The sequence below is a fragment of the Copadichromis virginalis genome, linkage group LG6, assembly GCF_057382275.1.
Source record: "Copadichromis virginalis isolate Kocher_CV1m ecotype Utaka linkage group LG6, C_Virginalis_male_GT1.1, whole genome shotgun sequence".
Classification (NCBI taxonomy): Eukaryota; Metazoa; Chordata; class Actinopteri; order Cichliformes; family Cichlidae; genus Copadichromis; species Copadichromis virginalis.
The window spans coordinates 6,638,612-6,660,621 of NC_140623.1; the positions used below are offsets into that span (position 1 = coordinate 6,638,612).

The window sequence follows — 22,010 nt, forward strand, 5'->3', positions numbered from 1 at the left end:
ATGGGCAGTAATGCGTTACTTGTAATGCGTTACTGTAATCCGATTACTTTTTTCGAGTAACGAGTAAAGTAAGGGATTACTATTGCAAAAACAGTAATTAGATTACCGTTACTTTCCCGTAGGAACGCTGCGTTACTGCGTTACTAAAACCGTGATTTTTTGCGAGAATGTCTCATGACAGTGACATAAGCGAGTGCGCCGTTCGTGACAACAGCTGTGTGCAGATCAACAATGGATCATATATCGAGTGCGGGAGAGAGTATGAGCGTGCAGCGTTTAAAGCGTGGAAGTACTGACCTTACTTTGAGTTTGATTCCATAAAAAGTGACAAAAACATTAGTGTCCGCTGTGCGTGGGAAGAAAACTTCTTTTTACAGCGAAAAAAAACCCCTAAACTTCCGAGCAAGCACCGAGTAGCTACGACGTAATGGGAAACTCACAGAGAAACTCACGGATTCTTCCACTGACCGCGGCACACCTGCACCAGGGTAAACCTCCGCCTGCCTCACTCCTGCTTTACAGGCGAAAATAGAGCAACAGGACCGCTGAGTCTTTGACTTTATTTATTTTCTGCTGTGTTTTACTTGAAATTTGAAAGACTGAGTGTAAACACAAAAAATATTTTATTTAGTAACGGGATTACTTTTTTGGGCAAATAATCAGTAATTAGTTACTGATTACTTTTTTCAAGTAACTTGACCAACACTGGTCAGCACACATGAAGCACACGATTAGTTCGTTACCAAGTCTCTGGAGTTCAGGAAATGTTGAGGAGGTAAATTAGCCATTTGAATCAGCTGTGTTGGCTCAAGGACACATCTAAAACCTGCAGGACACCGGCCCTCGAGGCCTGGAGTTGCCCACCCCTGGTTTAGAAGAATCAAAGACTGATGGTCACATCAGTGTTATGTAACTTGGTTCCCTAAAATCTTTTCCTACATTTCCTTACGTGATATTTTGTTTGCTGTAATTAGGTTGGTGTGTTTCAGTACCGGCTTTTGTTAGCTTTTTGTCACGGTTTTGTACAGAAAAATACCAAAATACAAGAAACTGAAAATGCTGGGTCAAAATGAGCCACAACTGTGACACTTTTATAACGAGTGCCATAAAATTTTAGCTTCATACTCAAAGTAAATTCATTAAAGTTGTGAAAGCCATTCCCCCTGCAATGATTCCGATGGCTAAAGCCAGTTTAACATGTTCTTCCTCTATAATTCGTGAATTTAAAGGAAAGGCATGCAATAATACATTTTTAAGGACAATTCTAACCAAACAACTTTTTCCTTCTCAATTAAAAAGAAAATATTTGTTTAAAGATTATAACTCGAGGTTTTTGACTGAGTATCTTTCTTTTCCAATTCCACCTAAAGCAAAAGAAAATCACTTTAAAATCTTAAATGCCATATATCCATCCAATGACTATCTTCACAAGAAATTCAATATAGATACGAACGCATGCACTTTTTGCAATACTGATATTGAGACTACAGAGCACCTTTTTTATTCATGTGAAAGTTCCAGATCTTTTGGGGATGATTTTCAGTACTGGTTAACCTCTAAAAATACTGCCCTTCTCTAACCTTTCAAGAAATTATATTTGGCCTACAAACAGAAAATAAAAAAAAATAGAATTTGGGATTAACAACTTATTTATAGTTGCAAAATTTTTCATTCACAAATGTCGCTTCTTGAAAATTATTCCGATTTTTTCTGGTATTTAATAATGTAGTAATAATAATAATGGATTGGATTTATATAGCGCTTTTCAAGGCACCCAAAGCGCTTTACAATACCACTATTCATTCACTCTCACATTCATACACTGGTGGAGGCAGCTACGGTTGTAGCCACAACCTGACAGAAGCGAGGCTGCCATATCACGCCATTGGCCCCTCTGGCCAACACCAGTAGGGTAAAGTGTCTTGCCCAAGGACACAACGACCAGGACAGAGAGCCCGGGGATCGAACCAGCGACCTTCCGGTTACAGATACGCTTCCCAACCCCCTGAGCCACGGTCGCCACGTAGTCCTCCTATCCGGTTGTTCAGTGATGACGCGACGAATCCTACTTCCGGGTCTAAAGTAGTCTGCGTTTAATATGGCTTTTGTGTTGTTAACATGTTTAATGTTTTGTATTTTCTTCTATTTGATCTCAAAAAGCTCCTAAAACAGTCAGTGATCACTGTTGACCTCCCTCGGCTTTTATTACCACTAATCATTTATTTAAGCTCAGTTTTTAAAACCTTAGGATGTAACTACAGCCCAGCCCATGCAGCAGTATATGAATGACTAACCTCGTATTGTGGATGGATTATCTCAGTTGTTCTCCTGGCTGAAGTTTGGTCCTTTTACAGCATCCTGCCATGTGATTACATTTGTTCCTGACCACCGAGAACACTCACATTAACTTTTATCGAGTGGAAAAAAAGTTAGCTTGTTTATATTATGCTAACATAGCTGTGTCGCTAGCGGTCACGTAGCACATCATTATATACCAGCTAGCCCAACTTCAGTAACCCTACAAACATCACTGCTGTTTAGTTTTCTGTCTTCATTTATGCTGGAAGTGATAGCAGAGCTGTACGTTTGAATTTGTTTCCAAAACCCCGCAATCAGGACATGCTATATTGTATTTAGATAGAAGCTAGCGAGCTAACTCCCTGCTAACTTCTAACTCCGTTAAATGTCATAAATTCCGTTTTCATGGATGCCTGGATGTTAAACTCAATTGTTACACCTGGTAGAGCAGAACGCTGATCATTTTATTAAAGATGAAAGACTTTAGACAGTTTTTCAACTCTCAGTAATGCCACAGTGATCGTTTGACATATGGACCTGCAGCGGAGTTTAGACCCAGACACGGCTAGTGACGTCAGACTGAACAACCGAAGGCTTCATTAGACAAGTGTAACTTAAATAAAGGTAATTTTTGATGCAGCTTTTCAACTGATGTAGCTAGACTGTGTGTGCGTACTTTTGTTTTTTTGTTTTTAACTTTTTTACTTTTATATGTAAGGTCACTTAATGTACTTGTGTGTTGCTTTATGTTATCTCTGACCTATACTGTTCTTTTGTTCTTTGTTCGATGGCTGCTTTGTTCTTAACCACCTGTACTTGTACACATCTTTTTGACTTGTAAGATATGCGCTGTAATTGTTAGTTTGTACAATTAAAAAAAAACATCAACGAAAACTAAACACAGGTTTATGTGGCTTAGGATGACGTCACTGGCGCTCATTTATTTTGAAAACAAACTTTCTAAAAAAAAAAAAAAAGAACAAATAAATAAACCAGTTGGCGTGTACTCTTTAACGAGGACCAGAAAAAAACGTTGTGCAGGTTTTAGAAATGAGCTCTTCAACATAAAACCAAATGATAACAGAGGTGTATCATATTTACAAAGAAACTAACACAAAATATAATGTAGCTGAAACTGCCGTTATATTCTCAAATTCGCTGTTTTATCATATGTACCTGATAATCTGTGTAAACCACACATATTTGGAACAGACTTTTATTTTCACTTGACTACAACCTTTTGATCATTTACAGGCAAACTGCCTGAGAAAATGGCTCGTTTGTCTCATTTTCAGTCAGGCGTTTTCAGGCGGTTACTAGCTGTCAAAGGTGGGGTCCTTACGGTCCTTCCTTCCTTCCTTGAGCCGCTCCATCAGCCGCCTGACAGAAAACGACAACCGGAGGTAAAAAATCCAGATTAGCCCGAAATCCTCCAAAAGCCGAGCGGGTCTTTCGAGTTATGATGGGCGGAAGGACGAGTGCCATAGCGGCGGGTGTATGCGGAGCTCTGTTTGTCGGTTACTGTATTTATTTCGACAGGAAACGACGGAATGACCCGAACTTCAAGAACAGGCTACGAGAACGTGAGTGTTGACCTCCTCGCTGCTCTTTTTCTCACCTTCGCCGGGTTCGCTGGTTCGGACACCGGGCGGTTTCGTTCGGTCCAGTTAGCTTGTCCAGAGGCTGTGGAGGAGCGCTACAATCAATTCAGTAAATTAAGCAAAGCATAGCTGGGACTTCATTCATGTTCTCACATCGTTAGGTGGGTTTGTAGCTGACAAGCCACGATGTGACAGTAATCACATTCTTTGCGCCCTCCCTGGATCCTGAGCTCTTCCATCCTCTAAAAGGATCTGTAGAAATAACTGGTGACATGATTTGTAAAGGGGAGCATACGATTAGTGGCTGTGCTTCAAAACAAACCATTATTTTGGTGTTGCCTAACCCTATTTCGAGGCACAAAATAAAAGGCTTTTATATGGCTGTACACACATAAATATACTGAATATACCAGTGCCGGTCTAAAGTGTGCTACCTCAAACTTGAGCCGCTGGGCAGCTTATGGAGGCTGGATTCAGAGAACCTCAGTTGTCTCCAAGCCCACATTACCAGGTAGTATTTATATATGTCCAGGTGCTCATCCAGATTTGTCCTGCCAGCAAAACTCCAAACACTGTGAGAGAAAGGCTTTACTATCCTGTGATGTGACCTGCAGCACACACTCATTCACAAAGCTATTTCCATTTCAAGTAATTACACAACAAACATATTTAGCATGATGTCTTGTTAGCTGGGCTTCCAGCCTGCTGGAGATTATCGTGTTATTCCAGGAAGATTGGGCCTTGTTCCAGTTAGTTAATCCAAACATGAGGAAGCTCCAGGTTTTCACGTACATGGTAACAGACTCTGTGAGCAAAACCACAGCTCTGAGTTTCTTTCCGACTCCTCTGCTGCTCCTGGACCAGCTGACTGACACTGATGTTTGCTCGTTCATAGAGTTTCTTACAAACAACGACCCAGCTTGTATGTTTGCCATTTTGTGTTCTCACACAAGCGCAGAAGAGAGACGGCAGTTACACCACAGATTGGTAACATGCGCAGAAAAAGATCTGTATTGTGTATTTGTAGCTTTGTAACTCTGACTCTATCCACAGTAATGCTGCCTGACTTGTGTGAGCATCATATTCTGTCTATGGTAACGACACAGTGGACCAAGCTGATTAAAATAACTCTGTCCTGCGTGGTTTTTGAGAGAAATATGACCCACGCTGGCACACATTCATATTCCTCAGTCCTCTGGGTTATAATCAAGGCTTTACTGTTTATTTACCCGTTGCCATGGTGCACTCAGGTGTTCTGGGGGACACTAAAAGTTTGAAATTGGAGTTTGTTAAATTTGCTTCAGGGAATACGGCCGAAGCAGCAAACTGTGTATAAACAGAAATAAACACATTCCAGTTTTTGTATTGCAGGCAGTTTGTAATTGTTACCAGTCACCTGAACATGGTCAGCTGGACGACAAGGTGACAAATAATCACTGGCCTACAAAAATCAGGCCTAAATTTCCAGTAAATAGTTGATTTGAGGGAGCAGAAGCTGAACTTGGAGCTAGTTTAGCTTTAAGCCTATTTCTGTGTCTGTCTTATACTCGTAACTTTGTGAGTGTAGCAGCTACTGTCTAAGACTACTTTCTTGTTAAAACCAAGATGGACATGTTTTGAGGGCTGGAGCAACATGAGCAGTTTGTCCTGTTCTTGTCACAGGGAGAAGAAAGCAGAAGGCTGCCAAAGAGAGGGCAGGCCTGGCAAAGGTGAGCAGTCTCTACACGCCTGCACCTTTACATGTGCACACGCGTGCACGGAGCTGACCGTGTTTCTGTATTAAAGCTGACACCCACCACATTAAAGGACAACTTCAAACCAAAGCACTGATACTGACTCTGCTGTACAACTGCAAGCTACTTCACACAAACGTGACAGAAATCAGCTGTGACTGCTTACTGTGACTGTTGTGCAGCTTCCAGATCTGAAGGATGCTGAAGCCGTGCAGAAGTTCTTCCTGGAGGAAATCCAGTTGGGAGAGGAGCTGCTGGCTCAGGGTAATTTACTCTTTATTGAAACTCGTACCACTGAACTGGTCAAACGGTTTACTGCAGTACAGCCAGTGGTGACCTTGCTGCGGCGCTAAAATGGCTCCTTCCCTGCTGTTGGGACACCCAGTATGGGTACAGACGCCTGCATGTGGAGCTTATAAGCTTTTGTTTCCTTTTGCTTTGACTACAGGAGACTACGAGAAAGGTGTGGATCACCTGACCAACGCCATCGCTGTGTGTGGTCAGCCTCAGCAGCTACTACAGGTGCTGCAGCAGACTCTGCCTCCACCCGTCTTCCAGATGCTGCTCACCAAGCTGCCCAGTATCAGCCAGGTTTGTGAATTGCTCTAGGATCAGTTATTATGACAGCATGCAGGACATGGAGTCGAGCAGTTTTAACTCTGGAGTCTTTGAATCATCTCTAAAGTGTTCATCAGTCATGCACACGTCAAACCATAAAGCCGAGGACCTTTGTTTCCTGTCTTGCAGCGTATCGTGAGCGCACAGAGTCTGAGTGAGGATGATATAGAATGAGAGCCCAGAAGAAGCCACCCCTGCTCCCCGTTTGTTCAACACGACCTGCCCACACCTCGGCCTCCTGTCACTTTCACCCCATCCAGCCTCCCTAAAGGGGTTCAGTTTCTCTTCCTTTGTCCATTGAAAGGTTTTCTTTTTGAACTTGTATTACCCGTTTTGGGGTATTAGGATATCTAAATCATGAGGCCACAAAAAAATGTAGAGAAATGCAATCCGGCCTGTCCCCGCTCCCAAATCCTCATGTATGTAATAACCAACTGGGCTGGATTCAAAGATGAATCCGCTCCTTCCTCCAAGGTGGTGCAACACACATCTGACAGGATTATGTACAAGGTTTACGCTGCCTGATGTGGTTGTACCTGCCGTCTCCATGACAACGTCAGTAGTATAAACCAGAATGTGCTCGGATGAGTATTTATTGTTTTGTTACGTCTCGTCTGTCTTTCCATTCTAGACTTGGAAACGCTTTTTAGAGTGACGATATGTTTTGTTCTGTTTGAAGAGGACGGCCCTCTTTAGCAAGAATAAACCATCTGAACAAACCGCAGCTGTGTTGAGTGTTCAGTCCTGGTCACCCTGGCACTGCGCCTCAGAACAGTTTGAGGTCTTTATTAAACCGAGCAGCTGAACCTCTGTGCCAAAGCGCCCTGAGTGCTGGAGGTGCAGCTACTCTGTTCTAATGGTCCTCATCTACAGGCTGGTGGAGGTACAGGGAGGAGAGCAGGAGGCTGCTATGAACTGTGGCACGTTAGCAACAGTGACACGAGAGAACGATGCTGCACAGCAACCAACACACTGGTGGTGAGAAATGTCTCTGCTTTCTTTTGGAGAGAGGACGCCACCGGGCTCTGTGACAGAGGTCAGAGGTCACGACAGCATCTAAACTTCACTGACTCATCTGCCTTCAAAAATTATTAGTGTGGATCATTTGCTTTCAATAATAACCCGATTTAGAGGTTTTGCTGGTGATTTGCAAGGAAGAAAGAAAACAGTGACAATAAATTCAGACACAGAATAAAAGAAATGACGTATTTTAACCAAATAAGTGAAACGGTTACAGATCAAGTCCAACACAGCCCTGTGGGAAGGACCTGTGACTTTATGCTGGGCAGAGGAAGTTCTCGTTTAGCTGCCTGGATGTCAGCTGTGTTGGAGTCGGGCTCTGAACCTGCTGCTCTTCCAAACGACTCTGATCACAGCGACCACATGCTTTTTCTGTCCTCAGTTTAAATATGAACAGACTTTTCTGGCTTCACTCTCTTTTTCTTCAGTGCTTTCTTTTTAGTCTTTTTGTCTGGATCTGCCATCTCTCCTTTGAAAGAAGCGGAGCTTCTGCTCAACTTGCGCTGGTTTCCCATCACCTTCCTTGGGGACTTGAAAGCTCCTCGACCAGCCGCCCTCTCCCGTCCAGAACCCGTCTTCAGAGTCTTGCCGGTCTTCCTTGTTGTTGCTTTGCCATCACCGTTACTCTTCTGCTTCTCCTTCTTCAGTGACCTCTTCACCCGGATGGATCTGCCCTCCAGCTTTGAGCCGTCCAGTTTCAACGCCAGCTGCACAGAATCGGTACTCTGCACAAGGAAGACAAAATGAAGTGTAGAAACACATGGCCTACTTTGACCAAAGCACCAATACTGACGCTTAAAAACTGTAGAATGGAAAAACCACTGGCTGATGTCACACTGGCTACGCCCATCAATGGCACACAGTCTATTGTGGATTCTAATTTATTCTAATTCTGTGCTTTTAGACCTTAAAGTTCCCAAAGTATGAGTACACAGTATAGGTCAGCGGTCCCCAAACGGTCCGTGAGTCGTTTGGTACCGGGCCGCGAGAGTTGAGGCTCAGGTGTGAAATGTTTGGTTTTCAGGGTTTTTATCGGTTTTCAGCGTTATTTTGTTATCGTTTTATCGTTTACTCGGTTTTCCTGGGTCTTTTCACGTGTGTTATGAATAAATCTTATTTTTTTCGGTACCGGTACTAGTTTTATTTTGTTGTATTTATCCGCGACACCTTAAAGGCCGGTCTGTGGAAATATTGTCGGGCATAAACCGGTCCGTGGCGCGAAAAAGGTTGGAGACCGCTGGTGTAGGTGATACGGCCACCATCTGTCATATACACCGTTCAGGAGCATAAATCAAAGAGCGCTATTTGATTTAATATTTCCTGACTGCTGGTGTGGAAGTTTACGGCAGCTGCTAATAAGCTCATGCAGTGACACCCCCGAAACTAAACACAACATAAGGCACCAATTAGTAGAGCAATGCAAGAGAAACCCCAACAATATGACAGTGGGAAGGAAAAACTCCCTTTTAACAGAAAGACAGTTCCTGCACATCCAGGCTCAGAGAGGGGCGGCCATCTGTCATGACTGTGGGGGTGGGGGGGGTTCATAGCCAAAGCTGTACTGTTTAAACATGGACTGACTTTTGTCACCAGCCATCAGAGGACAACCCTGCAGTGATGCGTATTCAGTTAGAAATCCCAAGCCTCGCCACAGGCGTCTCAAAAAGCAAAATATAAATGCAACTAGAGCTGGGCGATATAAGATTTTTTCATATCACGATATGTTTTTTTCATTTCAGGTGATAACGATATCTATCACGATATAAGCCAAATAACTATATTTGTAAGATTTAAATGTGCCGTTGCTCACAAGTAAAATGTGAAATAATCAGCAGCTTGTTTTTATTTAAATATTTATTTCCCATAATAAGTTCAACAGGGTAGATGTACTTAAGGAACATGAGACTTTTTCAGATAAATAAAGGCAAATATTGCAAACTACACAAAAGGCAGCCGCTAAAGCGTTTAAGTTTCAAAATAGAACAAACGAAACAGACTAAATTGTCAATTCCACTTAGAAACAAAATATTAATTCTAAAAATAAATCTTAGTTTGTTTTACAGAAGAACAGACAAAACTGACTAACTTTTGTCAATATCAAATAAACTGAGAACTAAAAGGAAATTCTCAATCTCTCCTTGTTGTATAGCTTAGCTTTTCAAACAGTTTTAACAGTTACTTTAGTCTGACAAAAGCCGAATGATGAATCAGCGCTTCCAGTCAGAGACTGAGGCTACGTCCACACGTACACGGGTATTTTTGAAAACAGAGATTTTCCGTTTTCGTTTTAAAAAATAATCCGTCCACACATAAAGGCAGAAATGAAGGAAAACGCTGCTATGAACATGCCAAAGCAGCAGGTGGCGCTAGATTCCTAACCGTGCAGAAATGTTGGCCAATCAGAAGTCTAGAAGCCTCGGTGGGAAAAAGTAAACAAAGCTGGGGCATAGAAGCAGAACCGAGTCGTCTGTGTGGACGGACAGTAACTGTGTGTGTATATGTAAGCATTTAAACACTGCAGAGAGTAGAATTAACAGTATTGTAGAAATTCATTTCACCAAAACAATAACGTGGCGCACAGTGTGACGTCACAAAATGCGCGCACCTTTGACGCTGCGTTTTCTCCATTTTTCTGGTCCACACGTAAACGCAAAAACTGAGTTTTCAAAAATCTCCACCCTGGCCGGAGTTTTTAAAAATCTTCGTTTTCAGTGACCAAAAACGCCGTTTACGTGTGGACGAAAGGTGCAAACGCATAGAAAAATCTGCGTTTTCAAAAATACCCGGGTACGTGTGGACGTAGCGCATGCACCAGTTTATTGTATTTCCAGACTTGCTTTCGGCACATTTACAGTGCACGCTACTCTGTTTTTGTCAGACTTGAAATAGCCAAAATACCTTCACACTACGGAACTTCTATGGCTCTTCCGTTCGACAATCTCTCCGGCGTTGGAACCATCATCTGTTTTCTCTTCGGTCACGCTCGGTTGATTTTTATAGTCGGCACACTCATTTCCTCCATTACCCGGGCTGTACGGCGGCTTGGCACTTGTGCTGTACGTAACAAGTCACGTGACATGACGCTGCGGCTGTGATTGGTTTGGCTCTGCGCTACTTAATTTGCATTGGCTGTTTTTTTTTGTTTTGTTTTGTTTTTTTTTAAGAGGACAAGAGCGGCGAGGTCTATCGCGATAGTTTAATTTTTCTATCGAGAAAGTTATATCGCGATACATATCGTTATCGTTCTATCGCCCAGCTCTAAATGCAATCCAATATTATTATTTGTTACTCCAGAACCACGATCGTCTCCGAGCTCTTGTACCTCAAACAGGACGTAACCAAATCCTTTCCCCAAGCCCGAGTTCTTGTCTCGCACCAGTCGCACCGCCTCCACTGTCCCACACTCTTCGAAATGCCTTCGAAAAGTCAGCTCGTTGATGTCTGCAGACACAGCAGGTTGGCTTGAGCTTCAAACTACTCACTCATGGACAACTACACCTTTACCACTGTCTGGAACTCTACAGACGAACTCACCAAATGAGAGATTCCCCACGAAAACAGAACGCTTGTGGTCGTGCTGAAAGAGAACAACAGGATTTCAGTTTAACTCCCAGGAGACAGATACAGCAGAGCATTCTGGGACGTCTGCTGACTCACAGATGAGCTGTCGGCCACTCTGTCCACTCGGATGTGAAAGTCTTTCTCTATCTCCATGCCATTCCTGTGAGGGCAGACAGACAGAGCTCTATCAGCACGTGTATGTTTGGGTCTTACAGCATTAGCAGGTTTCAGGAGGAGCGTCTGACCTCTCCAAAGCTTTGGTGATGCCATCTTCATCTTTAAACACTACGTAGGCATTGATGCTCTGCTTCTTTGGGTGGACTTTGCGCCTGCGAAGTGAAAAGAAGTTGTTTGGTACAAATGGAAAGGAGTCAACTGAAACCATACTATTAGTTTGTTGGTGGAACCTAGTGAAAGCTCAGGATTAAAAAATAAACAACTTTTAGAAACTCACTTGATAGCAGCTACTTTACGAGACATGGAGGGGTCCTCTCTGACCTGTTGGAATGAAACACAATGTTACTGAAGACGAGAAGCTGCAGCAACCTGGCGACTCTCTCTTTCTTTCAGAGGTGTTTTTACCACAGAGCGAAAGCGAATAGATTCGATGGATCCTTTATCCCTGAAGAGGCTCCGCAGGGTCTGAGAAGGAACAAAAAAGGTTGCCAGTCTTTGAACTTCCACATTATTATTGTCCTAGAAATACTGCAATTATTGCACAACAAGCAATTTGCACGTCTCCTGAAAGATCTTGGAAAGAGCCACAGTACAGTTGTGTTTTCACTCTGTCACATAAACACCTGCTAGAAGCTAAAACGTCCAACAAGCGTTTCCAGAGGTTGCAGATCAGACCGGCTGCCTCAGCTTAGCCAGTTTCTCCTTGTTATCGTCCCACAGCTTCATCCACAAGCCTCAGTCTGAGGTCAGACCGTTGAGGCTCAATACTGACTGTGTACAGCGTCTCAGTGCATCTAAAGTGCCATCTGACTCATGACCATATTTGCTCCTGTTACTGCGCCTACGTGACTGAACGAGGGTCATTTAAAACAAACACGGCTTTGTCTCGTCTTCTCCATTCTCCACATAAGGAGAAACAGCGAGGTGGCTCACAGAGGAAGGAGTGGCGCCTGGCTGCTGAAGCTAACACGCAGGGAAACTGACACTAAAGAGAAACTCCAGTACTGTGTTAGTCTGCACCTCAGCACTAAACTACACTGCATGTTACGTCCATGTAGTTTATGGATGCAGACTGCTAGTGTCAGATACAGTCAGACGGTCACTATGGATACAGGTGGGTAAAACAAAGAAACTAAATAAACCTTCTTGGTGCAGCTGATGGGAAGGTTGCCGACAAACACAGTCCTTTTCTTCTTCAAGGTCTCCTGCGCCTTGCTGGCCTTCAGCCTCTGTCTCTTCATCACCCAGTACTCTGTGTCGTTCTCTCTGCCCGACTCGGAGGTTTGTCTCTTCCTCTTCCTGTTGGGTTTTTCTGGCCCGTCCTCATCCTCGTCTGCCTTTTGTAAACCACTCTCTCTGAAACCAGCAAATTCAAATGAACACTTCAAACAAACGGGTTTGAGAAGAGACTTGAATCAAGAAAAAACTGGGGAAAAAGAAATTAACACTCACCTTTTTTCCAGCTCCTGATTGGCTGCTGATTTCTCCTTAGCTGGCTGCTGCTGCTTCTCCTGGCGTGGCTGACCTTTGACCTGTGGGCTTTTCTGCTTCTGCTCTTTGGTTTCTGTGCTTTTTTGAACCGGCTGCCATCATAACACAAAAAGACACTTCAGTCATTTCCTCCCTCTTAAATAATCCATTAGCATTAGAGGCGCTCACTAAAAGTTTGAAAATAAAACGCACAAACTCTAATAAAGAAAAACACTTCATCAAGCTCAGCGAAGGTTAATGCACCTCTGCGTGTCTTAAAGACACCTTACAATAAATAAGTCATGACACACAATGGAAGAAGACAGATTTTCTTGGTTTTTACAGATTTGGTTTCGACTGGTGGTCAAACACGCAGTCACAGACGGGCTGGTTGTGTGCTGCGCTCACCAGAGGCGCAGGCTTGAACAGCAGCGCTGTGGATGCTGCTGCTGTGCTGAATAAAGCCGACAGGGATCCAGAGGCTGCAGAGTTCTTCTGGAATAAGCTTCCTGACACCTGACCCACTGTGTAGTCAGCTGACTGTTGTCCTGGCGACACCTCTCTGCAGAGGACAGAAACACTGAAGTTAACAGGCGATAACGCTTTTTGTGCCATATTTAGTTGAGCTGGCACAGCTGTGTGCTCGTTCATATCTGTACACAAAGAAGCAGGGAAGTCTTGGGTCACTCCTTCAGCTACAGAGACCCTCCTACGCTGCCCTTTGTAACTGTTGGATTCGGAGAAATCCAAAGGATCCAGGACACAGAAGTCCATCGCCGAACTTCTGGAGTGGATCTGGGTTCCTGCTCAGTTGGAGCTCATGGCTCCTCCAGCAGACAAACAACCGAGTGAAAAACCTGGACCCTGCGGGGGTCTACTGCTGATGCTGGCTTTGTTTCTTTGGGAGCACCGGTACCCCCAGATCGAAGGCTCAAGTCTGCGTTCTGAACGTTATCTCACTAATCGTCGTGATATTTTCACTCGTGTTATTAAAGTGTGTGTAAACAAACCTGTTGTGGGCTTTCTTCTTCATGGCTTCCCCTCTTCTTTTTTATCTGGAATAAATGTTTACTGAATGGCCTAAACTCCAGTAAACCTTACAACACATCCACACGTTTTCTATCCGACTGGACCGCTGTCCTACTTCGAAATATTCCCCATAGGAACACGGCAAAGCCCCACAAAGGTTCCTATGCTTTTTCTAGCTTTAGGCTGATTTGGTACCGTATAACTAAACTGGGGTGATTTATAGGAAAGGACCAGACACACGTAACGTGTCAGTGAGTATATTTCCTTCGTGGTATAACTTCCTTTTAGAAAAAGGTTTGTGGGAAACCGGTGCGACGTTGAAATAGGTCCCATCCGGTGACGCAGCTGCAGGATGTTTTGGTGGGGGCAGGCTGAGTGACTGTTCCGCAGCAAACGCGATCAAAGGTGTGTATGATTTTACATTAAGTTTGCATTTTTCAAACATTACATGTTTCTAATTTTTCAGAAAGACACAATAAGCTATCCAAACAGTGACATACCGGAAATGTGCAGTATTTACTTATTACACTTAAATGTAGCGTAAGCTGCTTCCTGTTGGAGAAGAACTACAGAGTGGCTCTAGTTTTTTTCTTCGTAGCTTCCATGGGAGTAGACGAGGCGGAGGTGCCGGTGGATGCGGTGGGTAAGCGGGTGTCCTGCGGCGGGGAGCGGGCCACAGTGCGCTACTTTGGACCTGTACCCCCCACAGCAGGTAGGACCCGGGTTGTACCTCTTACCTCATCACGCATGGATGAACATCATAAACCGCGAACACATAGAGCCAGTCAGTATGACAGAAAGACTTTGATCATGAAATGTTTGCTACGAGCATCATACTGACTGCAGGCCTATTGTTGTTCCTAGAGTATTTAAAAGTAGAATGGGAGGCAGAGCCTTCAGTTTTCAGGCCCCTCTTCTGTGGAACCAGCTTCCAGTTTGGATTCAGGAGACAGACACTATCTCTACTTTCAAGATTAGGCTTCAAACTTTCCTTTTTGCTAAAGCATATAGTTAGGGCTGGACCAGGTGACCCTGAATCCTCCCTTAGTTATGCTGCAATAGACGTAGGCTGCCGGGGATTCCCATGTTATCAGGTCACTCCTCCAGTTAATCGTTAGTAATTATTACACGATTATATCACTGTAGGTCTGTCTCCAATAGTCTTTTCTTCACCACCACCAGTTGCAGCAGATTACAGCCTGGTTGTGTCGGAGGTTTCTTCCTGTTAAAAGGGAGTTTTTCTTCCAAATGTCGCCAAGTGCTTGCTCATAGGGGTCATAGGGCCCAGCTGCCTCACATTTGTCATTTAACATATTGATCAAACTTATATTTTGATTAAGAATAAATATGATTGACTTTTAGCAACAGTGTACCGAGACAAAGCCTGTGTCATTTCAAAGCCAACAGACTGGACGCAGAGAGGGAGGAAAGCTGGGAGGGGGCGGGGCTTTTTCCTGTCCCCCTCTCTCGATACATGTCCAGTCCGAGTACACGGATGAAATCACACCGATGAAGCAGATTTAACCACATGCTTGCATCACTGCATTGCCATTAGTATAGCTGTGTGTTTGTTTTGTGGTTTGTAGGTCTGTGGCTGGGTGTGGAGTGGGACAACCCCGACAGAGGCAAACATGACGGCAGCCACGAGGGAGTGCAGTATTTCACGTGCAGGTAAAGTGCTCAAGCGTGCTTTGCCTGCACGCCTCCTGTGAGATAATTACTTTATAAAGTCTTCTGTGAAAATGTCCTGATACGTTCCCTTTGTTCTCAGACACCCCACAGGAGGCTCCTTCGTCCGTCCGGCAAAGGTGAGCTTTGGAGTGGACTATCTGACCGCCGTGCGACAGGAGTACAAGATCGACTCAGAGGAGGTGCTGAGTGAGGAGATCTCCATCTCCAAGAAGAAGCTCAAGTGGGGGAACATCAAGGAGCGTGGGTACGATGCTGTGTGGTCAGGAGAAGAGCGTCACACAGCTGTGCTATTAGAGCAAAATATCATAAGGATGTTATCAGCTTCAGTTCTGTCGCCTGGTAGTTGTTGGTAGCATCCACCTGCAGTAATGCATGTGTTATGACGATCAGCTGAGCTGCAGAGTCAGTGCTGATGAAGCGAGGAGGAAGATGAAAGTCACCTGAGACACAGCTCACACGTCTAAGGTTTTATATAGTCAGACATCATAAAATCATCAGGTCTCATAACTAAGTAAACACAGCCTGAGATGAACAGCAGCACCGAGTCATTACTGTGTGAATCCAGCCTCTGGGGTTCGTTTGGTCTGTGTCTCAGGATGTGTTTCGTCACAGTCTGTGAGCTGTTCCCACAGTCAGATCCAAGACATCAGTTACATGTGTGTCCACTCAGAAACAGTCACAGCCTTTGTGTTCACAGTTTTCACTCCTGTTATAAACCTGCACACTTTGTATTGTGTGTCTGTGTGTGTGCAGTTTTGAGAGCCTTCCCTCAGTGCTGCTGAGCCGCTCTGACGTGAGCTGGTCTGGTGCTGATGGGGAAATCAGGACCACAACTCCCAGTATCCTTCTACAGACGGTGCTGGATGCTTTACTGGCACTCAGGATGTGTGAGCTTCACAAAGCGTTCCCATTTCTCAGAGTCTGTCAGGTTGTGATTGCGAGCAGTGTGGATGCGACACCTTAACCATGCTGATCAGATGTGGAGTGGCTGGACCTGACTGGGACTCTGATGTCGTGCTGGGAGGATGTGGCCACCATCAGCCAGCAGCTGGACAGACTGGAAGGACTGCAGCTCAGGTGTGGGTGTGTGGGACGCTTTGTTTGGCCTCGCTTTCCTTCCACTCAACATTGTGTTGTGTTTCTGTCTTCAGTTACAACAGACTCCGTTTGCCCCCTGACCCCTCGGCTCTACGCCACGCTTTCTCAGCCCTCAAAGTCGTCGTGCTCAACGGCTGCCAGCTCACCTGGCCACAGGTACGCAGCGCTGTGGCACTTATATTTACTTTTGTGTTTCAGCTCCGGGGTAACATTCACATCAAACATCAAACTAACTTAAAGTCTAAAGAAAGGAGAATTTAAAGCGTTCCCTCTTTTTCTGTTCTCTACCACTCACATTGCTGCGTTCAGTCATTTTCTTTCTGTCATGTTTCTTCTCCTCTTCCCGCTGAACCTGCTTCTGGCTCGAGTCTCTTCCTCTTCAAAGGGAGTTCTTCCTCCCCGCTGAGGCCAGATTCTCGTGGGTCGTCCGTTCTCATCATGGACAGTGTTGGGTCTTGAGATGATGAACTGCTTCTGTTTAAATGAAATCTCTTTTCCGCCTCTGATCTTGCTTTCCTCTCAGATTCTGGAATGCGCTCCCATGTGGCCACAGCTGGAGGACCTGTGTGTGGAAGAAAACAGCATCACAGAGCTGCAGAGGTAACACTTTATCATCATCATCATCTTCTGTGTGCCCTGCCTTTAGATGTGTGTGTTTTCACTCAAAGCTGCCTGAAACCAGCTGTGCTGTGTCTGTTTACAGGCCTGAGGGACTGCTGCAGTCGCTGAAGAGTCTGAGCTTGTCCAGTAATCCTTTGGTGCAGGACAGCGTGCTCAGTTTATCTGCTCTGCCCAGGTACAGTACAAAGTGTCAGCCACGCGTCGATGTAACGTGCTGCACGTGCTTGTGTCCAGTGTGAGTTCATCCATGCAGACACGTTTGCAGCTCCACTGTCAGTTAACCTGATGCTGAGCAGCATGCGTGCGTTTCTCTGACTGCGTGTGAGGACTGCTCCGTCCTGCAGCAGCACGAGTGGGAAACATGCCATTTATTTTCTGTAACATTTAAATATCATAGAAAATGTTTCAGGTTCTCTCACTGAGTCGGGTCATGTCTGTACATGTGTGCTGCGCTCAGCTGTGAACCCTGTCCGGCTGCTCTGTTTCTAGACTGCCATCCTCAGCCCTTCTGTTGAACTGCAGTCCTCTGTATATTTAGCTAGCTAGCTCTAGCTCATGTTAGAGCAGCATCTTGTCAAAATATATGGAAACAGCTGTGTTGCTAGGCAACCCAGCGGCCACAGCAGGGATTTTACCCCGCCTCCTGCAGCTCTAGGTGGAAGTGGTGATCCCACACACCCCAAAAACCAGTACTTGATCTGATTTTAGGAGGGATTTTTACGGCGTTTGCACCATAGTCACAGTTTTCTGTTTGTTGTTTAATAAAAGCAGCTGGAGTGAGTCTGGTGTGTTTCTCGTGGCAGGCTGGAGCAGCTGAATTTATCCAAGACCGGACTGTCTGTCATTCAGTTTGAAGATGCTGCCCCCGGTAACGACACAGTTTCCAGCCTAACAGCATCTGTTGTCCTTTTGTGCGTGTAGAACAGCTTTCTGTGCGACTGCAAACGTGTCAGTGACAGTCTCTGCTCTGCAGGGTCTCACACAGCCGCGTATGCAGCGCTGAAGAACCTCAACCTGGACCACAACAGCATCACTGAGGTCAGTGTGTTCCTGCACCAGCACACGGCTGCTGGTGGTTAACCAGAACTGTGACCGACGTTTCACTGGAACACAAACATCTGCAACATTGTTCTGTGGTTACAAAACTAACAAACATCAAACATGCCAGAAATAACTTTAGCTTCAGTTTAGTGAAACGTGTTGCCATAGAAACGGTCAACAGCTGCGACTGTGTCTGTTTGTGTTGTTGTAACTGTTGTTACACTGGTGTAAGTGTACTTCTGTAGACTGGAGTGAAGCCAGTCTGGAAGCTGTCTAACACTGCAGTGCTGTGGGCGAAGGCTGCACTGTGACACACAGCAGCAGCTCCAGACTGCGTGTTTCATGCAGTCACTGTTACATCCAGCGTGGGTGCTGAGGCTGTCTCCACGTTACGCCGGCTCGGTCGTGTCATTTTTGTTCTTCTGTCCAGCTTCGTGATTGGACGTTATTTAAAATAAACTCTACGCCAGTTTAAAGGAAGTGTTTCTCTCTTTCTCACTTAGTGGTTTGTGGTGAACGAGCTGGCCAAACTTCCCAGTTTGGTCCGGCTTTCTTGCCGTGGCAACAAGCTGGTGAGCAGGGATGGAAACCCGAAAACAGCCAATCAGATGCTGATCGCTAAACTGGGACAGCTGGTTGTGCTGAACAGCTGCGAGGTGAGCTCGATTGTGAGGACTCTGCCGATGCTTTGGAAACGTGCGGACGCTGTGTCCTGACACGTCTTCAGATTGCTGTGTGACAGATTAGAGCGCCGCAGAGCCCCGCCTCTTGTGTATGAGTTCTGGGCATCATGTCGGTGCTGTCCTGTGCTCAAGCTGCTGGGCTTTCCTTCAGATTCACGCTGACGACAGGAGGGGAGCGGAGCTCGACTATATCAAGATGTTTGGAGAGGAGTGGCTAAAGGCGGGTGGGCGGAGTCAGCCCAGCCCTCAGTTCATCTGTGAACACCCTCGTTATCAGGCCCTCATCAGCAGTAAGTCAGGCTGTGGGGTCAGATGACCTGAGACAGCTCCAGCTTTATTATTACTGACATGGTCTCAGTCACTAACTCCATGTTCCTGTTCCTCAGAGTATGGTGCTCCTGAGGAAGGCGAGCTGAGGAAGCCGGAGCCTTTTGCCCTGAAAAATCAGCTGTTAAGTAAGTCCCGCCCCTTTCTGCTGTCTGAGTGGCTCCACGAATGAACGTGAATCAAAGACAGTTTCATTGTCCTTCCTTCATCAGAGATTACCTTTGTGTTTCCGGACGATGCTAACCGCAAACCACTGGAGAAGAAACTTCCAGGTACGAGCTCAAAGCCTCGACTCTCATTAGATTATCAGCGCTCTCATCTGTCTGTGGAGCTCTGCACATAAACAGTGGCATGTGTTTCTGTACTGTAGCCTCCATGGTTGTGCAGAAGGTGAAGGGCCTGCTGTACAGGCTGCTCCAGGTCCCTGCAGCAGATCTGAGGCTCACCTACACCAGCCCCAAGGTAGCACACTCAGTAAAGGCAGGAGCCCCGTGGCCTTCACAGAGAGCAGCACACACGTTCAGTCTGAACATGCCACTGTGGGACAGTAAAATGTTCTTGCTCTTATAGATGGTGGGGACAGAGTTCGAGATCGACAGTGACCTGAAAACACTGCAGTTTTACTCCATAGAGGATGGAGACCAGGTGCTGGTGCGCTGGTCCTGACCCAGTCCAGGTCTTGAAGACCCACAGGAGGAACAGAGGAGAGACCTGTTGAAATGAGATGGAGACTCACATGAGCTGCTTCTGTGCACAGCTGCACGCCACTGGATTTGTTGATGCCTCATTTCAAACATGGCAGACACGTTTTATTTTTGTTGTGGTTCCTCTGACGCTGCATCGTCGTCAGAGGAGGTGAGCATTACAGGCAGAGATGCAGACTGAACCATGAAGTGTTAGTGTCTGGTCTGTAAATGGAAACAGCAAAGCGATGCTGAGAAATCAGAGGAAAAACACTGAGTGGAGTGTTTCAGTCAGGCTCAGTGTCAGCTGGTAATAAACCACCATGGTGCAGATCGTTATTAGTGTGAATGCTGATTAAACATTGACAGCACTGAGACTCTGTTTTTATTCTGCTCTCTCTCAGCACCGTTCATCCTCCTCTGTGGGACGTGTTTATAGTTTATTTATTTATATAGCACATTTAATTACAACAGGAACTTCGACCAAAGCGCTGTGCAAGAATACAACATACCAAGGTAACTTATACTATTGATAGCAAACACCAAATATGAATTAACAAATAACTCTCATGCTGTATTAAAAGCCAGCAAATAAAAATGTGTTTTAAGATAAGATTTAAAACGACTGACAGTAGGAGCCTGTCTGATGTGTAGGGGCAAATTATTCCACAGCTTAGGCGCTACGACTGCAAATGCTCGATCGCCTCTGTGAACCAGCCTCGACCTTGGTACGGCTAAAAGCAAAAGATCACTTGATCTAAGAGATCTAAGGGGGGTCAGACAAACAGCCGGGAGCCTGTCCATTCAGGGCTTTGTAAGTCAACAGTAATATTTTAAAGTAAATTCTGAAGTGGACATAAAGCCAATGAAGAGAGGCGAGCACTGGGGAAATGTGTTCACATCTTTTGGTACGTGTCAGAAGACGAGCTGCAGCATTCTGGACCAACTGCAGCCTTGGGTCTGGCTAACTCCAGCATATAAGGAGTTACAATAGTCCAGCTGGGATATAATGAAAGCATCAATCGCCCGTTCAAAGTTTTTAAAAGATAAAAATGATGTCACCTTGGATAAAAGCCTCAGTTTGAGGAAAGACCGCTGTACGACTGAGCTAATCTGTTTTTCAAAGGTGAACTTGCTGTCAAATATAGCCCCCAAATTTTTGATAAAAGGCTCAAGACTGTGCAGGTTAAAATGGGAGGTGCTGGGATTGCCGCTCGGTCCAAAAAGATCACTTCAGTTTTGTTCTCACTGAAGTTAAGGAAGTTAGAGGCCATCCGGGATGTAACTTCACCGAGACACTGAAGTAAGGGTTCTAGTGAGGCCGCACTGTTTCCCTTCAGCTGAAGATAGATCTGAATGCCATCAGCATATGAATGAACAAATGTTATATTTTCTAAAAATGTGCTTGTGTTTTTGGCATTTCTAACTTAGAGGTTTTTTAAATATTCTACTTTATTCAGCATAAATGTATAACGTATCTAAGCGGGGAGACTCTTCACTTCTACTGGTTCCACATACATTCACCTACAGACAGCACTCAGCCTCTAAAACCCTGGATTCATCTTCAGCAGACGGGTGGGTGCTGCTGGAGTCAGCTGATGACTTTTAGATTCATCTTCTCTGATTGGATGATCAGAGCTGACACCCGTCTGTAGTGGATCCTCCCACATGTTATCAAAGCCCTAACTATTTTACTGTTCGTATGATGCCAGTTCTGCCCTTTCTCTGTCTCACACACACAGAGACATATTCAGCTACTTTCCACCTGTGAACTTCAGCATTCAACAGTCCTGCACACACTCTCTGTGTTTCAGTTCACACCAAAGGTTTGGTTGTTGACATGTTCAAGTTCAAGGTTCTTTATTTGTCACATGCATAATTATACAAGTATAACACACAGTGAAATGTAGCCTGACACGCTCCTCGACATGTGCAAAAAAATTGGGGGGGAGGGGGTGTAGAGGAAGAACATCATATATATATATATATATATATATATATATGTAGTACATACATTGGGTGAATGTGCAGTAGTAGCAGCAAGCAGGTGAATTCTGTACATTAATATGAATAGACATCTGACTATTTTACAGGATAGACAATATATATATATATATATATATATATATATATATATATATAGCACAAATGAACCAGCTGCTAGTTAACGAGAGACACCCGGAATGGCTAACCGAAGGCCGGACGGTCCTGATCCCCAAGGACCCCAAGAAGGGACCGGTCCCCTCCAACTACCGACCAATAACCTGCCTCAGTACTACATGGAAGCTCCTGTCAGGCATCATATCGGCTAAGATGAACAGGCACATGGGTCAATACATGAGCGGGACACAGAAAGGA

At 45.0% G+C, this 22,010-nt stretch overlaps 3 protein-coding genes across 4 annotated transcripts; 2 read left to right on the forward strand and 1 right to left on the reverse strand.

Annotated features, from left to right (window-relative positions):
- The first annotated feature begins 3,632 nt into the window (after positions 1–3,632).
- On the forward strand, positions 3,633–6,970 carry tomm20b (translocase of outer mitochondrial membrane 20b). Its single transcript, XM_085458372.1, has 5 exons — positions 3,633–3,881; positions 5,562–5,608; positions 5,815–5,896; positions 6,081–6,223; positions 6,380–6,970. The coding sequence occupies exons 1-5, from the start codon at positions 3,758–3,760 to the stop codon at positions 6,422–6,424; spliced, it is 441 nt and encodes a 146-aa protein (XP_085314498.1). The 5' UTR covers positions 3,633–3,757; the 3' UTR covers positions 6,425–6,970.
- Positions 6,971–7,442: 472 nt separating this feature from the next.
- rbm34 (RNA binding motif protein 34) lies at positions 7,443–13,670 on the reverse strand. 2 transcript variants are annotated; one of them, XM_085458370.1, is made up of 11 exons: positions 13,489–13,670; positions 12,887–13,040; positions 12,461–12,591; positions 12,151–12,364; positions 11,414–11,473; positions 11,286–11,329; positions 11,077–11,160; positions 10,928–10,991; positions 10,805–10,847; positions 10,593–10,711; positions 7,443–7,995 (listed from the first exon to the last, which is right to left on the reverse strand). In XM_085458370.1, the coding sequence occupies exons 1-11, from the start codon at positions 13,509–13,511 to the stop codon at positions 7,654–7,656; spliced, it is 1,278 nt and encodes a 425-aa protein (XP_085314496.1). In that variant the 5' UTR covers positions 13,512–13,670; the 3' UTR covers positions 7,443–7,653. The 2 variants fall into 2 exon arrangements, with proteins under 2 accessions (XP_085314496.1, XP_085314497.1); XM_085458371.1 differs by lacking the exon at positions 11,414–11,473.
- A 170-nt stretch (positions 13,671–13,840) lies between these two features.
- On the forward strand, positions 13,841–20,027 carry tbce (tubulin folding cofactor E). The gene is made up of 17 exons (XM_085458369.1): positions 13,841–13,912; positions 14,106–14,219; positions 15,094–15,178; positions 15,279–15,443; positions 15,953–16,038; positions 16,177–16,276; positions 16,351–16,453; positions 16,821–16,897; positions 17,001–17,093; positions 17,722–17,786; positions 17,892–17,956; positions 18,463–18,615; positions 18,794–18,932; positions 19,029–19,097; positions 19,182–19,241; positions 19,340–19,431; positions 19,540–20,027. The coding sequence occupies exons 2-17, from the start codon at positions 14,111–14,113 to the stop codon at positions 19,633–19,635; spliced, it is 1,557 nt and encodes a 518-aa protein (XP_085314495.1). The 5' UTR covers positions 13,841–13,912; positions 14,106–14,110; the 3' UTR covers positions 19,636–20,027.
- Positions 20,028–22,010: the final 1,983 nt, after the last annotated feature.

What these genes read in the sequence shown, in the direction of transcription:
- tbce (XM_085458369.1), top strand. Translation starts at nt 14,111, where the DNA reads ATGGGAGTAGACGAGGCGGAGGTGCCGGTGGATGCGGTGGGTAAGCGG. An exon ending in GGGAACATCAAGGAGCGTGG is followed by an intron (nt 15,444 to 15,952) that starts GTACGATGCTGT and finishes GTGTGTGTGCAG; the next exon opens with TTTTGAGAGCCTTCCCTCAG. An exon ending in CCTGAAAAATCAGCTGTTAA is followed by an intron (nt 19,098 to 19,181) that starts GTAAGTCCCGCC and finishes TTCCTTCATCAG; the next exon opens with AGATTACCTTTGTGTTTCCG.
- tomm20b (XM_085458372.1), top strand. Translation starts at nt 3,758, where the DNA reads ATGATGGGCGGAAGGACGAGTGCCATAGCGGCGGGTGTATGCGGAGCT. An exon ending in CAAGAACAGGCTACGAGAAC is followed by an intron (nt 3,882 to 5,561) that starts GTGAGTGTTGAC and finishes TTCTTGTCACAG; the next exon opens with GGAGAAGAAAGCAGAAGGCT. An exon ending in AGAGGAGCTGCTGGCTCAGG is followed by an intron (nt 5,897 to 6,080) that starts GTAATTTACTCT and finishes CTTTGACTACAG; the next exon opens with GAGACTACGAGAAAGGTGTG.
- rbm34 (XM_085458370.1), bottom strand. Translation starts at nt 13,511, where the DNA reads ATGAAGAAGAAAGCCCACAACAG. An exon ending in GAGTGGCCGACAGCTCATCT is followed by an intron (nt 10,848 to 10,927) that starts GTGAGTCAGCAG and finishes GTTCTCTTTCAG; the next exon opens with CACGACCACAAGCGTTCTGT. An exon ending in TTGGTTACGTCCTGTTTGAG is followed by an intron (nt 7,996 to 10,592) that starts GTACAAGAGCTC and finishes TTCCTTGTGCAG; the next exon opens with AGTACCGATTCTGTGCAGCT.